The sequence below is a fragment of the Girardinichthys multiradiatus genome, chromosome 13 (assembly GCF_021462225.1).
Source record: "Girardinichthys multiradiatus isolate DD_20200921_A chromosome 13, DD_fGirMul_XY1, whole genome shotgun sequence".
Taxonomy (NCBI): domain Eukaryota; kingdom Metazoa; phylum Chordata; class Actinopteri; order Cyprinodontiformes; family Goodeidae; genus Girardinichthys; species Girardinichthys multiradiatus.
This window is the reverse complement of record NC_061806.1, coordinates 30,233,488-30,250,575: the sequence shown is the minus strand read 5'-3', so window position 1 is coordinate 30,250,575 and position 17,088 is coordinate 30,233,488. Positions and strand designations below refer to the sequence as shown.

General features: G+C 42.7%; 1 protein-coding gene across 1 annotated transcript; it reads right to left on the bottom strand.

Moving 5' to 3' along the window:
- Window positions 1–2,007: 2,007 nt before the first annotated feature.
- Window positions 2,008–16,571, bottom strand: LOC124878937 (H-2 class I histocompatibility antigen, Q9 alpha chain-like). The gene is made up of 7 exons (XM_047383143.1): window positions 16,449–16,571; window positions 13,958–14,218; window positions 5,666–5,944; window positions 5,110–5,412; window positions 3,766–3,864; window positions 2,709–2,726; window positions 2,008–2,545 (listed from the first exon to the last, which is right to left on the bottom strand). Exons 1-7 carry the CDS (start codon window positions 16,498–16,500, stop codon window positions 2,493–2,495), a joined length of 1,065 nt encoding a protein of 354 aa, XP_047239099.1. The 5' UTR covers window positions 16,501–16,571; the 3' UTR covers window positions 2,008–2,492.
- Between the last annotated feature and the right edge of the window lie 517 nt (window positions 16,572–17,088).

The window sequence follows — 17,088 nt, the reverse complement described above, 5'->3', positions numbered from 1 at the left end:
ACGGACTCCTCGTTCTTGTTCCCATATCGTCAGTTACCGACGTTCAGGGAGCTCTATAACAGTCAATAAGAGCACCCTGCACGTCAAATAATGACGAGAAGGGGCTACCCGTCAATACGTGACGCAGAGGGAGCCTGACCAATCGTCCAAATGTGACGAGTTGGGAGTGAGAACGTGTTGCCTAGACAGCCAGCGGTTGAATGACAGCATGCGGCTAAACATGTCGTCACTGGTCAGATTGGGGAGGGGACCAGAGAAAATTACGGAGTCCGACATTGTTTTGGCAAATTTACACACCGAAGCAACACTAACTTTGGTAACCTCCGATTGACAATCTTACTGTATTTACGCTTATCCTTAGCCAGCAGTTTCAGGTAGGATTTGATGTCGCCCGTTCTGGCCCCTGGCAGACATTTGACTATGGTCGCTGGTGTCTCTAGTGCTACGTTTCTGACTATGGAGCTGCCAATTACCAGAGTTGGTTTCTCAGCGGGTGTGTCACTGAGCGGAGAAAATCTGTTAGAAACGCAGACGGGCTGGTGGTAACCTGTGGGCTGGGATCTAGGACTATGCTTTCTACATACCGTCACCCAGCTGGCCTGAGGCCCCGGCTGCGCGGGTTCTGCTGAAAGACTGCTACGGGGAGCTACCCTCGGTGTCTCCGCGCTGGCTAAGGGACCTTGGCTATCTGCTGGTTTTTCAACGGCGCGGAGCCGGGCCTCCAATTCCGACACCCTCGCCTCAAAAGCTACAAAAATGCTACATTTATTACACGTCCCATTATCACTAAAGGAGGCAGAGGAGTAACTGAACATCTAACAGAGAGGAGGAGACTCAGAGAGAGAAACAGCAGAACGGAAAGCCATGGTGGATCTAAAGCTAACGCTAAGCTAGCAACCCCTTACCACTACTAGAAAAAACCGTTTAAGACACGGAGAGACCCCAAACATTAAATACAGCAACAGAAGGTATGTGTTTTAACGTGCTTATGTATTATAACAGTAAGAGATATCACAGTAGAGAGAAATCAGATCAAACAAGAGAGCCTTCACACACCAAACAATCCACCAAGTGCAACAGCGAAAACAGGAAGTGACGAATACACCTTACCACGCCTCCAACTCCTTAGAAACACTAGCTTTCATGAACTAGGAATTGAGCGGTGACCTCAACAAGCTGCCATCCTGCTGCCAGCGTTGGAAGGTTATGTTATAGTCTGTCATTCCAAAATTTATTCACTCAAAAGTAAAATCATCCTTTGAATAAAAATTGTGAAATATTTTAAATTAAAACATTTTGGCAACAAACATTAAATACTAACATTACACTTAATGTCCATTGTTGTAGACACGAAAGCCATTAATCTTGTAATCTTGTGAGTTTTATTTTCCAGGTTTTGGAAAAGTGAAGCACCACACTGAGAGAAGAACAGAAATAATAATCTTTATTATTTATTATATTTATATAAATGTTTATAAAAAATATATATACAACTAACTGTAGAATCTTAGGCTTAATGTAGGTTTAAAAAAGTTTTATACAAGTATAAAATAAAAGATGTAAAATAAAAATGAACAAATAAAGTATACAGTAAAGAGTAAAAAAGAAAAAAGAAAAACACGATTGTATAAGTTACTGTAAAAAAAAATCATATATTTGGGCCAGGTTCATTGGGTCACATTCGTTTAGAGTATATTAGTTAAACTGTATTTATAAAAGTCTTGACTCTGAAGCGTATACAGAAACTCAGCTTGTCTAACAATATAAAAGACAAAGAAATGTTGGATTTGGTGGAAATGTATTTAAAAGCAAACTAAATTTACTGGGATGGATTCAACACAACACCAGTATACTAAACCCAACACAAGAAATTATGTAACAAATGTCTTTAAAATAGCAAAAATATGTTCCTTAAACATTATATTTTAAAGTATACATTAAAGAGAAACATCTGAAGAACAACAAAAAATAAAGAGACAGAATAACCTATAAAAACGTAGCTAAAAGTGTTTTAACAGGAAATATTAAATTTACCCTCAAAAAACATTTATAAAGGAATTTAAACAGTTGTTATGAATATCTGACGGCTAGAGGGATTAATGTATCAGTAGTTGATTGGATCAGAACAGTTTAACACATAAACACAACTTACTGTTACACTAACTATCTCACACTGTTTTATCTTCCATGTAATACTAATTTATTTTCAAGGTTTTATTTACCGTCATACAAATATTTTAATCCAAAAGAATAAAACACATCATTCTAACAATACATTTCCAATGCAGATTAATGTATAAAATTAGTCTGTTTATGTAAATCTACATGTGTAACATCATTCATTAGTAATTTATTTATATATAAGAAGACCCAGAAAACCAGAGACAATATGAAGCGAGATAAAATGTTACATTCAGGTCTTATGTTTATTAAAAACGTCTTTGCTCAACATTCAGCAACTCACTTCTTTGTGTCATCCTGGTTCTGTTTCTTCATGGTTCTGGAAGAAACTGGGTTTCCTCTGGGGCCTGAGCGTTCTCCACAGCTGTAACATCAACAAGCAGGTGAATAAATGTTCTGCAACAAACTGATGTAAAATGTACAGAAAACATCCTGAAAACATCTCCAGCACCATAAAACAGAAATACTTCTAGAAAACACAGAGCTAGAGATAAAAATAGATTAGAATAGAAAGAGGCTTTACTTACGAGGAGGAGAACGGCACACTGAAACAGACAGAAAAACAACTTTAGATCTCGTCTTAAAAGATTCTTTCATTTCTGCCTTATTTCTACAGATACAACCTAGTGAACATTTTAGATGAAAATATATCTAAACAAATGGTTCATATACCTCTAGGCTAAATTTGGCAGATATCTGGTTTAAAGTGAAACATTTATGAACATCTAGAATTGGTTTTAGTTGACATTACCTTAAAAGAGACATGGTCAACCTTTCTGAAACTCAGGTCCTGAATTATTGTCTCTTACCAGGTAAGTCACAGAATATCATGAATTATGCAATTTATATATTGGTTCAGCAGATTAAATGATTCTGGTTTTATTTTATGGGTGAATTGAGAACTTTTTTTTACAACTTGAAATGATCTGTTTCTCATCTTCATCAGAAATGTTCTGAGTGCTGAATAATCTCTGTGTTACAAACAATGTTAGTCAGAGGAGCTGCTGCTGGATGAGAGTGAAGCTCTGTTTGGAAATTAAGATTCGTGCTGCTTAACTGACATTTTGATGAAAATGAACTGAACTTTATTTCTGGTGAAATTCAGCAAACAGCAACCAGTACAGCTCAAATGTTTAAGGACGCTTTAGATTAAATGCATGTTTCCATCTACCAGTACAAATAATACCATATTCACCACTATTCTATCAATTCTTGTCTCTTAAAGAAAAATATAGATTATTTTTCCACAAACTGATATTATTACCACAATATCACAACTTAAAAAAAGGATGAAATTCATGTATCAAATGAAGTTGCATTTGAGTTTGAATTTTCTGTCATTTTTAGATTCAGTTTTTTTATGGTTCCAAGTCCTAATTTAGATTTAGACCAATCAAGACTTCCTGGTCTAAATGTGGTCTAGGTGAAAAATGTAGGTCTAAATCACGGCTACACATCAACGCATCATTGATTGATGTCTACTTGATGTCTATATATAGCTCTAAAGCTTGAATCAGGTCTATTTCTCACTGACTGAAGGTCAACAATCAAAGTACATGAAAATGAAGACAAAATATATCTCACCGTTCTTCTTCTTCTTCTTGTAAATAATGAATCCAACCAGACCAATGAGACCAAGGAGAACCACAGCAACAACAGGGATGATCACATTGATGGTATTTGCTGTTGAGAAGATAAACCAGGTGTTAGAATGGTCCTTGGCAGCTGATTAAGGCAGGAGGCTTGAGGCAGAGAAAAGGTGCAGATCCACTGGGTGTTTATTCACCAACACTGAAGACGAGACCCTGTTACATAAGTCACACATGGTCACAGCTACAGCCACACTCAGGTTATAGCCCCTCCCATTAACAGACCTACCATGACAGGTGAAACAAACATATACATTAACATACATACAACATAGCTAAAACATCACTTTATTTAACAAACATTATTACTAAACATCTCTAAAACAAGTCTGTACCTGGGCTTAAGTCTTTAACACTAAACACTAAAATGCAAACAGTTTACTCCTTCCCTTGAATTTATAATGGTCTCTTCCGGAACCTTTAAAAGGTGCTCAGGCACCCTACAGAGGAAGAGACAGATTTGTTTAACAATATACTGGAAAACAATTCATTCCAAAGATTAGTCACGATACTGGTATTTTATCCATTTGTTATGTTTGTTTACCAGGACAGGTCATCATCAGTACCAGCTGAGAAGAAGATGCCTAAAACACCCACAAACTAAGAATAAAATACTCCAATCTCTTTCACAGTGTAATTTGTTCTTTCAACAATATTCAAAACAGCTTTTTACGTGTTCCAGCATACGTAATGAAGCTATTCATTACACCAGGTCACACTCATGCAGAGTCACAGGTTTGTTCATGTCTTTTATCCCAGTTTGTCTGAACACCAGGACCAGGTTTTATCTTTGTTCTTCTGTTGCTGGTTCTGGTTTCTGTTCTCTACGTTTTTCTGACACTGAACACACTCACACCTCCAATAAGCTTCAATCTATTTCCTTCATTTACTATAATTGTGAGGTTAATTCAATAATAATGCACATTAATTTTCAAGTGTTATAAAGCTGTTAATTCAATTAATGCAGTGAATGGTTGCACAAAGTCTAACATCACCTAAAACCTCTTAACGAATAAACCTGAAGGTTTTTATTGAAACTGGTTTTTACTGACAATAAAAAGAAGCTCAAACACCTGGAGTAGATTTTATCAGCATCAAATCAGGTGTTTTAACTTTTATTTTATGGTTCAGGCTGAGATAATGATCCAAACAAAGAAAGCTTCTGGTTCTGAGTCCTAAAACTGAATCTAAATCTAAAAAGACGATGAAAGCAGACAGAACTTTGTAATCAGCAGATATCTACCTATAAACACATGCAGCTCTTTACACCATTACTTACATTCATTGGTCAAGATCCTTGTTTTCTCCAGTCTGTGGGTGACGTCTTCTTTGACTCCAGAGAGCTGAAACACACATTCATACTTGGTCCAGTCTTCAGCTGCAACAGAGGACAGATCTATGTCCACACTCATCTGGAAGGTCTCATCATTGTTAGGGAGGATCTCTCCTTTGTCCACACCATCATAAACCTCTTCTCCATCTTTCCTCCAGAACATCTCAGCTCTGTTCGGGTAGAAACCTGTAGCGTGGCAGCTGACTGGAGAGGAGAAAGTCTTCTGGAGAAAGGAAACTGATGGAAGATCTGGAGATGGAGACAAAGTTAAAATATAACCAGTTTATAATGATTCATGTCTAATGAAAAGTACATTAGTTGAAATGTGTCAGAGCTGGAGACGAGCCTCAGATACACAAACAGAACTGAGTCCAGTCTAAATGTAGTGAAGAAGTTGGTATCTAGATGAGCGCTACTATACATTTTCCTTTTGAGACTGTGTACTAAAATGGGGTATGTGAATAATCTGGTCAAAAAATAAAACGAGAACATGTGACTATACCTGTCCTTATCAGAGAGCTCCTCCCATAGCCGACATGCTTCCTCACAAACCAAGGACAAATGTGGTTGATGTAGTCCTTAAAGGACTCCAGGTGAGCTTTGTTATTGTTCCATTTGTTTTTAGTAATTTCAGCTTGTTGTTTTGGAGCGATCCATGTGTTTGTCTCCATGTCCCACATTAACCAGTCTTCCCCATCATAGCCAAACTGTCGATAGCCAGTAACCTGTCCAGTCTCATTGTCCCACTCACAGCCGTACATCTCCTGGTAAATGTGGACACCTAAAAGACAAAGATAATGCAGGAACTCAAGTGAGATTGTGTATTTTACTTTTTTAATAGCAGATTTAACTAACACAAAACAACAGTCATTCAAACAGTGCAGACATCTTGAAGAAAAAAACAAACTTGTGAAAGTTATTTATCATCCATAGAACCTTCATCGTATACATATTTAGTGTTCAATTCAATTCAATTCAAAAATACTTTATTAATCCCAAAGGGAAATTAAATAATAATAGTGTTCACAGTTTATCTACACAAGTGTAACTTAATGTGACTCCGATGTAGGCATTGTAACTTTTGAAAAGGTTGATCTAATTTATTTAGTTTTGCATCATGTTCTCTGATGGCTGCATGGTGGTGCAGTTGGTAGCACTGTTGCCTTGCAGCAAGAAGGTCCTGGGTTCAATTCCTGGCCTGGGGTCTTTCTGCATGGAGTTTGCATGTTTTCCCTGTGCATGCGTGGGTTCTCACCAGGTACTCTGGCTTCCTCCCACAGTCCAAAAACATGCCTGTAAGGTTAATTGGTAACTGTAAATTGCCCTTAGGTGTATGAATGAGTCTGTGTGCATGGTTGTTTGTGTGTTGCCCTGTGATGGACTGGCGACCTGTCCAGGGTGTACCCTGCCTCTCACCCATAGACTGCTGGAGATAGGCACCAGCTTCCCTGTGACCCACTATGGAATAAGTGGTAGAAAATGACTGACTGATCATGTTCTCTGGCAGACAGACAGCAAGGTGATGTGTCTGAGGAGAATGTTTTGAAGTGTGAGGTTTCTGCTCAGAGTTCTTCACTGAAGGAGAGTTTAGGTCCAGTTTTGATCACTGCAGCATCAGTTTCTAGTCTTCATCTTCCAGCAGTAATTCTGATCTTCCTGCTTGTTCAGCTCCTCTCAGTCAGTCATGTTTCAGCTGATCTTCTCTGTGTGTTTTTTCTCCTTCAGTTTGTTTCTGTCTGCTCAGAGGTTCTGGAAAGACTCCACAAATGGAAACAAACACACCTGCCCACAATTAGACTCTACAACCCAGAACCACTGACCCAGGAGCTCCTCCTCTATAAAGCAGCTGAATCTAAAGCTGTGTTGGCAAAATGTCTGGAAGGTCAGACATGAAGGTTTTCTACTGACTGTCAGTGATGGAGACACAGAGTGGAAACCATGTAAAATATCAGGATTTTAATCAGATTTTAGGTTTTATTCGTCTTTTGGAGCCATTCATGGATTTATCTGCTCCTTGTTTTATTCTTTGACCCAAATATTTTAACTGTTCAGGACATGTTTTATTTATTAGAGGAAGATTATATTTCTATTGGATGTCATATTAGCCATAAATTTTTATGATGACTAAATTATTTCCAACTAATTTAGCATCAAACAGATAATTGACGGTACCCGTCAGCCGCCTCCGGAGTCCCACAAACCAACCACAGCCGATAGGACTCCTTCAGTTTGACAGCATCCCTTTCGGTCGGTGTCCACCACCGGGTTCGGGGATTGCTGCTGCGACAGGCACCGCAGACCTTACGGCTGCAGCTACAGGAAACAGCATCGACAATGCATGCGGAGAACATGGTCCACTCGGACTCTATGTCTCCAACCTCCCCCGGAATCTGCTCAAAGCTCTCCCGGAGGTGGGAGTTGAATACCTCCCTGGCCAAGGGCTCCGCCAGACGTTCCCAGCAGTCCCTCACTATGCGCTTGGGCCTGCCAAGTCTATCCGGCTTTCTCCTCTTCCAGCGGACCCAACTCACCACCAGGTGGTGATCAGTGGACAGCTCAGCTCCTCTCTTCACCCGAGTGTCCAAAATGATACGACAACAAAGTCGATCATTGACCTCCTGCCTAGGTTGTCCTGGTGCCGTGTGCCAAACGTGCTGCGGCCCGGGCTGTGGCAGAGGAAAAAACTCAGGAGGAGTTCAGTGAGGCCATGGCGAAGGACTACCAGTTGGCCTCAAATCGATTCTGGCAAACTGTCCGGCGCCTCAGGAGAGGGAAGCAGTGCTTCGCCAACACTGTTGGGGGTGGGAGGCTGCTGATCTCGACTGGGTACATTATCGGGCGGTGGAAGGAGTACTTCGAGGATCTCCTCAATCCTGCCATCATGCATTCCCTGTTGGAAACAGGGTCTAGGGACTCGGGTTGGACTCTTTCATCACCCAGGCTGAAGTCACCGAGGTGGTTAAATAGCTCCGCGGTGGCAGGGCTTCGGGGATGGATGAGATCCGCCCTGAGTATCTCAAGTCTTTGGATGTTGTGGGGCTGTCATGGTTGACACGCCTCTTCAACATTGCGTGGCGGACGGGGACACTGCCTCTGGATTGGCAGACTGGGGTGGTGGTCCCTCTTCATAAGAAGGGTGACCGGAGGGTGTGTTCCAACTACAGGGGGATCACACTCCTCAGCCTCCCTGGTAAGGCCTACGCCAGGGTATTGGAGAGGAGAGTCCGGCCGATAGTCGAACCTCGGCTTCAGGAGGAGCAGTGTGGTTTTCGTCCCGGCCGTGGAACATTGGACCAGCTCTATACCCTCTACAGGGTACTCGAGGGTTCATGGGAGTTTGCCCAACCGGTCCACATGTGTTTTGTGGACCTGGAGAAAGCATTCGACTGTGTCCCTCGTGATGCCCTGTGGGGGGTGCTCCAGGAGTATGGAATCGGGGGCGATTTACTAGGGGCCATCCGGTCTCTGTACAAGCGGAGCAGGAGTTTGGGCCGCATTGCCGGCACTAAGTCGGACCTGTTGCTGGTGCATGTTGGACTCCGGCAGGGCTGCCTTTTGTCACCGGTCCTATTCATAACTTTAATGGACAGGATTTCTAGGTGCAGCCAAGGATTGGAGGGGGACCAGAGGATTTCGTCTCTTCTTTTTGCAGATGACCTGGTCCTGCTGGCCCCCTTTAGCCAAGACCTACAGCATGCGCTGGGGCAGTTCGCAGCCGGGTGTGAAGCAGCTGGGATGAAGTCCGAGGCCATGGTTCTCGACCGGAAAAGGGTGGCTTGTCCTCTTCAGGTTGGAGGGGAGTTCCTGCCTCAAGTGGAGGAGTTTAAGTATCTCGGGGTCTTGTTCACGAGTGAGGGAAGAATGGAGCGGGAGATCGACAGACGGATCGGTGCGTCTGCCACAGTAATGGGGGCGCTGTGCCGGTCCGTTGGGGTGAAGAGAGAGCTGAGCCGAAAAGCGAAGCTCTCTATTTACCGGTCGGTCTACGTTCCTACGCTCACCTATGGCCATGAACTTTGGGTCATGACCAAAAGAACGAGATCCCGGATACAAGCGCCTGAAATGAGCTTCCTCCATAGCGTGGCCGGGCACTCCCTTAGAGATAGGGTGAGGAGCTCGGCTATCCGGGAGGGGCTTGGAGTAGAGCCGTTGCTTCTCCACATCGAGAGGAGCCAGTTGAGGAGGCTTGGACATGTATATTGGTTGCCTCCTGGACGCCTTCCTCGGGAGGTGTTCCCGGCACGTCCCTTTGGGAGGAGGCCCAGGGGACGGCCCAGGACACGCTGGAGGGACTATGTCTCTCGGCTAGCTTGAGAACACCTTGGGCTCCCCCCGGAGGAGCTGGAGGAGGTGTCTAGGGAGAGGGACGTCTGGGTGTGTCTGCTGAGTCTGCTGCCCCCGCAACCCGGTCCCAGATAAAGCAGAAGACGACGAGTACGAGTACTCTAATGTGTGTTGGGAGTATGATTATTGATTGAAAAATCTTGATCAATAATTATAATTACAAATCATAATCTGACAAAATCAATTTCTTAACCATAAATCCTCATTTACGAATCGAGACCAGAGATGTTTCTGGTGTTGTAATTGTGGCTCAACGCCTCTGACAATTACAACCGTTAACTACTCCGTAATAATTAATAACTATTGCCGGAGATGTCACTGTTTAATCGACCGTTTCTGCCGAAACGTGTGGAACTTGAACCTTATTTTGACTGACACATCACTTTTTGCACACAATGAACACAAAACGCTCTCTCTTTATCTATGTGAATATTGATTAATTTTCACCTACTCAACATGCAAAATTCTACAAACACAGGGGTAACACATCTAAATAAGCAAAATCAACAAACGGTAGTGGGTATGTATTGAATCAACCAGCAGTTTATGGCACTACAGACGAAGGGAGAGGGGGATATGAGTGGTGGCGAGTGGTGGGGGTTGGAGCGCAGCTCCGACTGTCCTTATGGTCTTCTGATCGTAAAACGTCCCCCTGACTCCTGACCACAAAGGATTGATAACTTTTGGCGGCAAGCTAGCACAGTGAGATTGAAGACAAAGGTAAAATGGAGAATTTTACCATGAGGTCGCCTTAACAGTCCAGTCTTGCAACACACCCGCGTTCAGATAGTAAACACAAACAGCTCGAGGACACGGCGGGTCCCGATATTACATAACACATCAAAGTTTCAACAAGCAAGGTTACATGCACATATTATTCAGAACACATGAGATCCTAACCAGCGATTCTGATCGCTTCTACAACCTCTGACCCTGCCCAGGCCTTCTAATAAAGAAATAAAAAAAAAATGGGTTTTACTTGTGTCGTCTTCTTCCGAGTGAGGGAATTCGAGCGAGGAAAAGTGGGATTAAGTTAATGTGCGTCCACAATTAACTTCAGGGGAGCGGTCAGTCTTTGTCCTTTGGTCTTCTTGACAAAAAGGAAAAATATGATCTGACCATCAAAGTCGACTTGGAAATGAAACACGGTAGCGGTTCGTCTCTCCGAAACTCCGTGTCTCCAGTTACGTGTTAACTCACGTCTTCGATCGGCAAAGTGAAATCTCTGGCCTTCTTATTAGTTATGAATGGTTCGTTGTCCAACGAGAGAGAATGAATGAAACTCCTCACAGAGTTCTTCTCTTAAAGTGACGCGCTTCAATCACCAGATCGATTTCTAGCAGAAGGTGTCTTTTCAAACATGGGCGCCTCCTATATAGCACCCTGTGACGTCAGACTGGGGACGCCCAGTCATATCAGTCGCAATGCTCGATGGGATATGTAGGAGCGGGCTGTCCTGGGTACAAAATGGCCGATGCCATTGGAGGGGCACAGTGACGCCAAACAACGTGCAGATAATCCAATACTCAGCAAACAAGTGGTCCAACATGTGATAATTAAGACACCCTCCAAATAGGGCTGCACGGTGGCGCAATTGGTAGCACTGTTGCCTTGCAGCAAGAAGGTCCTGGGTTTGATTCCCATCCAGGGGTCTTTCTGCATGGAGTTTGCATGTTCTCCCCGTGCATGTGTGGGTTCTCACCGGGTACTCTGGCTTCTTCCCACAGTCCAAAGACATGCCTGTTAGGTTGATTGGTCTCTCTAAATTGCCCTTATGTGTATGAATGAGTGTGTGCATGGTTGTTTGTGTGTTGCCCTGCGATGGATTGGCGACCTGTCCAGGGTGTACTCTGCCTCTCGCCCATAGACTGCTGGAGATAGGCACCAGCTACCCCGCAACCCACTATGGAATAAGTGCTTTTCCAGTCATACAGACCGCTCAAAGCGCTTTACACTAGAGCCACATTCACCCAATCGCACTCACTAATGCTCACACATTCATACGCAGATCGGTACGCAACTTGAGGTTAAGTGCCTGGCCCAGGGGCACATCGACATATGGCAGGAGGAAGCTGGAATTGACCCACAACCTTCTGATTGCAAGACAACTACTCTTCCTACTGAGCCACAGTCGCCTGTCACCTGGACACCAGCTACTACACAATCTAACAGATAGACAACACAATGGTGACACATAGTCTACTGATAATCACTGAGGGAGGAAACATCCATTGCATTGGAGTGCCAGATATAAAAACTATATGTGACCTTCTATTGAGGCTCTTTCATCCTCTAACAGATGCTACGGTCCGAGACGGGAGCCTCAGCGCTGATCTCTGTAATCATTCCTCTGCCTTAATTTAAATTAAAAGAGCTAAAAGTTAGAAACTGGTTGAGTTGTTCCTTTAAGTCTTTAGATAGAGTGAGTAACTGTTTCCGGGTTTCCAAAGAACCGGAGGGGCTCCGAGGCGTCTGACCCCCAACAGGGTGCAGTAGCCCGGACAGGTTCTTAGGAACCACCATCTCTGAGGACCTGAGATGGTCTTCACACATGGACACTGTTCGAAAGAAGGCCCAGCAGAGACTGTACTTCCTGAGTTGCTTACAGGAGCCCCCCCAACCTTCCTGAACAGAATCCTTGCCTGGCGAACAATCTGAATGGCTTCTACTGCAGACATGACAGGAAGCCGTTCACGCCTCAAATCATCTCCTCCATATCCCATTCAGGAACAAGTTCTTCCCACAAAGCTACCAACCCTCTACCTTCAGTTCCTCTTTGAAAACAAAGAAAGCTGGAGGACCTGAAAATGTCTCCCCATCATGCCTGAGCAAATCATCTCGCTCCAATCTTCACCCGGATCTTTAACAAGTCACTGAAGAAATGTGAGGTCCCCTCCTGCCTCAAACGACCCACCATCATCCCAGTGCCCAAGAAACCCACCATCCTAGGATTAAATGACTACAGGCCTGTAGCCCTGACGTCTGTGGTCATGAAATCCTTTGAGCGGCTGGTGTTGAAGCACCTGAAAGACATCACAGCCCCCCTGTTGGACCCCCTGCCGTTTGCTTACTGCGCAAACAGGTCGGCACATGATGCTGTCAACATAGGTCTACACTTCATCCTGCAACACCTCGACCACCCAGGGACGTACGCCAGGATCCTGTTTGTAGACTTCAGCTCGGCCTTCAACACCATCATACCAGACATCCTCCACCAGAAGCTCACCCAGTTCAACGTCCCAGCCTCCACCTGTCAGTGGATCAACAGCTTCCTGACGGACCGACAGCAGCAAGTGAGACTGGGGAGTATCTTCTCCCGATCCAGATCAATAAGTACTGGTGCCCCCCAGGGGTGTGTTCTATCCCCACTCCTCTTCTCTCTGTACACAAATGACTGCACCTCATCGGACTCGTCCGTGAAACTCCTGAAGTTTGCAGACGACACCACTGTCATTGGACTGATCCAAGCCGGTGATGAGTCTGCATACAGACAGGAGGTAGATCGTCTGATACACTGGTGCAGTCAGAACTACCTTGAACTCAACCCACTCAAGACTGTGGAAATGGTGGTGGACTTTCGGAGAACACCACCCCCATACACCCCTCTCACCATCCTCAACAACACCGTGTCGGCTGTGGACCACTTCAGGTTCCTAGGAACCACCATCTCTGGTCATCTTCTACACTGCCATCATTCAGTCTGTCCTGTCTTCATCCATCTCAGTGTGGTTTGGCTCATCGACAAAACAGGACAGGTGGAGACTGGAACGAATAATCAGGGCTGACCTTCCCTCCATCCAGGACTTATACAGGTCAAGGGTCAGGAAAAGAGCTGCAAATATCTCTGTTAAAGATAGTTTTGCTTATTTGTGTCACGTGTTGTTTTGCTAATTAGTTTTTTTTTTGTTTCTTTGTTACATGTACCTCCCTCATCTGGCAAGTTTAGTTTACTCCACCCCTATTTAAGCAGCCTTTGTTCTTTACTTGGTGCTTAGTTGACCTCAGTTAAGTTGGGCCCAAATCTGTGTTATTTGTCATTTGATTTTTTTTTTGCATTGAAGTTTGACCCTTTTTTAAACAATTTTTCTAAAGTATTAAATTGAAGTTTTTCACATTTTTCAAACACCTTTTGTCCTTGTATAAATCTGGTTCCTTACAATGAAGATATGCTGCTGCTACTGAAACACCAGATTTTACTAAATTTGGTGTTTGCTTCTTGCTTATGATTCCTGTAAGTGACTCATTCAGCATTGTATAGGTTAATAAAAGCAATAACCTTAAGTAGAGTTCATTTAATTTTAACAATTGTTCAACTTTATATTTATTCATGGCTACGGAAACTGCTCAGAGGAGTCTCTCCATTTGGCTATGTCATGTTTGTGTGTCTGTGTCACATATCTGCCATGAACAACACAAAAAAGATCTTATTGATAGTGGGAAACAGACAAACCTCCAGTTTGGTTGAAGCGCTGCTTTAGAGTTTCGATTTCAGCTTTGAATCCCTGCTGGTGAGTCATAGCTTTTCCATTCTCCCCCTGCCAATACTGCTCATCAGCGTTCTTCTCCATCCAGTCCTGTTTGGGCTCACATTTCTGGGTGTTGCTGTCGTAGTAAATGAACTGGACGTCATCAACCAAACCAACAAGTACAAACTCTGGGAAGTTTTGGACTTGAGACGATCCAGTGTGGATATATTTCTGGGAGTGGGTCACTGGAAAAAAGACAAGATTCTGATTTGATCTTTCAAAATAAAAACCAAAATAATTTCATTCTTTTTTGCCAACAAGTAAAATGACCCAATGCATAATAATACATAAGAATAAAAAAGAAAAAAATTGCATTAAAAGATCACCCAGAAAGTGTTTTATCTTTTATTTTAAAGGAAGCATTTATTTGAAACAACATATTGTATCAATTAAATATTTTCTTCCTTTCTAATGTATTTTAATTGATTTTTAGAAATATCGATAGATACAGTGCAGAACCATGCAGTAAACAATTCAACAAATTTAAACCCACAAACAGATCCCCAGACAGCAGACACACACACACAAAATGATACTAAGGTATAATAGATAACACGAGCATTAAGTAGGAGTAAAATACAACAAAATGTCATTTAAGATACCCATATTACAACAAAATATATTTTCCAGAAATTGAAAACAAAGAGAGTTAGGGTGTATTCACACTTGCCACTTTTGGTCCGCTTTAAACGGACCAGAGTTCGTTTCCCTCCTTGGTCCGGACCTTTTGTGCAGGTGTGAATACACTCAAGCGAACCCTGGTCCGGACCAAACAACCGGACCGAGACCCACTTTTTGAGGTGGTCTCGGTCCGCTTCCAAACGGACTCTGGTGCGGTTCGCTTATGGTCTGAATACAAACTGGCCCCGATCCGAACCAACTACAAAAGCGTACGTCTCTTTGGACATAAAAAGCCACCGTAGCCAGTAGCAAAGGTGTGTATTGTAAGGTAATTATACCTGATAAGCTGTGTGTTGCTTAGCAACGCTACTGGCTTGTTGTGGGACAAGGCACGTAGAGAACGTCGGCGTTCAGCACGTATTATCCGACAGGGTTCCAACATTATAAATGGAACGTCTCAAAGTCTGTGTTGAATGAGCTGCTCTTGACTCTCACAATAATATTGCAGCTGTAATAACGGCACAAATATGCAGAACAGAGGTGCTGCACGCAGCATGTCTAGGAGCTCGGCCATCCGGGAGGGGCTCGGAGTAGAGCCGCTGCTCCTCCACATCGAGAGGAGCCAGTTGAGGTGGCTTGGGCATCTATACCGGATGCCTCCTGGACGCCTTCCTCGGGAGGTGTTCCAGGCACGTCCCACTGGGAGGAGGCCCAGGGGATGGCCCAGGACACGCTGGAGGGACTATGTCTCTCGGCTGACCTGGGAACGCCTTGGGCTCCCCCCGGAGGAGCTGGAAGAGGTGTCTGGGGAGAGGGACGTCTGGGCGTCTCTGCTGAGTCTGCTGCCCCCGCGACCCGGTCCCGGATAAAGCGGAAGACGACGAGTACGAGTACGAGTACGATATTTAACAGTTTTTGGGAATTACACTTTAATATAGATTTAAATTTGGTTTCTTTATGTAAAAAGCACTTAATTGAACAGGATATTAATACTATCGCCACTCAGCAGTGGATAAACTAATAATTCTGTTACAAATAATGTCAAAATCAGTTTGGTTTGTAAATATATTTTCTGTGGAATAATGAGCCGATATGGAAATTAAATAACAATGCATTGGTCATATTATGAAAAGCAACAAAATAAGTTTCAGCTGGACAGCTTAAAAGTGCTGGAAGATCAGAATGGACTGCATAGATTGGGCTACTACCCTTTCATTGATGACCCGTACAGATTCTGAAGTAAACATGTATATGTATATTAAATCAAATAGCTGCAGAATTTATTTTAAAAACAGTGCGATGACAACGTCGAATGCACAACGTTAAGTGAAACAATAAATACGATTATCTACAGTTAATATCTATCTATCTATCTATCTATCTATCTATCTATCTATCTATCTATCTATCTATCTATCTATCTATCTATCTATCTATATATATGGCATATTTGTCGGGAGCATTGCCTTTATTTCGTGTTCAAATGTTTCTTTTTCTTCCGTCTCATGTCTGTGTAAAAGAGTAAATAAAAGAAAGATGAAGACAAATAAGGTACTCTAGCTATGTAGTAAAAGGCTGGACGTTAAAAAAAATGTTTAGTTTTTTTTTTCAAAATCAGCTGCCTAAATGTTAGAGATCTGTTTGGAAAACTGACCTCTTTTAACTCAACTAATTGTTTGGTTATTAGGCTACATGATAAACTAGACGTTTTACCAGAGCTGTACATTTTCCTGAGTATTAATTTATAACATTCTAATAAAACAAAATTAAAATGAAAATAAACCGCTTACTAACCAGCTGCAGAGCGGTGTATTCCCAAGAGAAGCAAAAAGGTAAAAGTAAGCATTTTGTTCGTCAACACAGCCGTCCATCTTTGTTGTCCATATTTAGTTTCTAATCCCAGAACTTCTCCTTCATCTAGAAAATAAAAGAAAGCGTCAACATTAATTACAACCAATAGAAAAATATTGTGACCGTCGACGTCACCTAAATCCGGGTGACATTGATCTGCTGGGGTTGTAAGCGAAAATGAAACTAAAATCTGTTTCTTTTATCACCTGAACTCTGATGTTGACGTATTTGATAGTCTTTTAATGTCCTGGATTTTAGCAGTTAAGTGAAGCTGACTCTCCGCCCACATGAAAAATTCCCGCAAATAGACAGAATGGTTAGTGCTTCGTTTGTGCTGCTATAGTTTGAGATATTAAAGATTATTTATTAGGTCATGCAGAGGTCACCATCAACCCATTTTGCACCTAATTGAATATGTCCAGAAGATGGACTATAAAATGAATATGTCCGGTAAATCCACAACTTATTCAGTTTGAAGTCCAGACTTTTGAAACATATTGATCATATCAATACCAATGTTTTGCGGCTTCTAGATTATATAGGCCAGAATTAATCTTTTGATCAATGCTAATCAAAGCTTTTT

Excerpts from the sequence above, each read along its gene's own strand:
- LOC124878937 (XM_047383143.1), bottom strand. The coding sequence starts at position 16,500 with ATGCTTACTTTTACCTTTTTGCTTCTCTTGGGAATACACCGCTCTGCA. Across the intron at positions 5,945-13,957 it reads GCGCTTCAACCAAACTGGAG|GTGTCCACATTTACCAGGAG; the intron begins GTTTGTCTGTTT and ends TTTGTCTTTTAG. Across the intron at positions 5,413-5,665 it reads GAGCTCTCTGATAAGGACAG|ATCTTCCATCAGTTTCCTTT; the intron begins GTATAGTCACAT and ends CTCCATCTCCAG.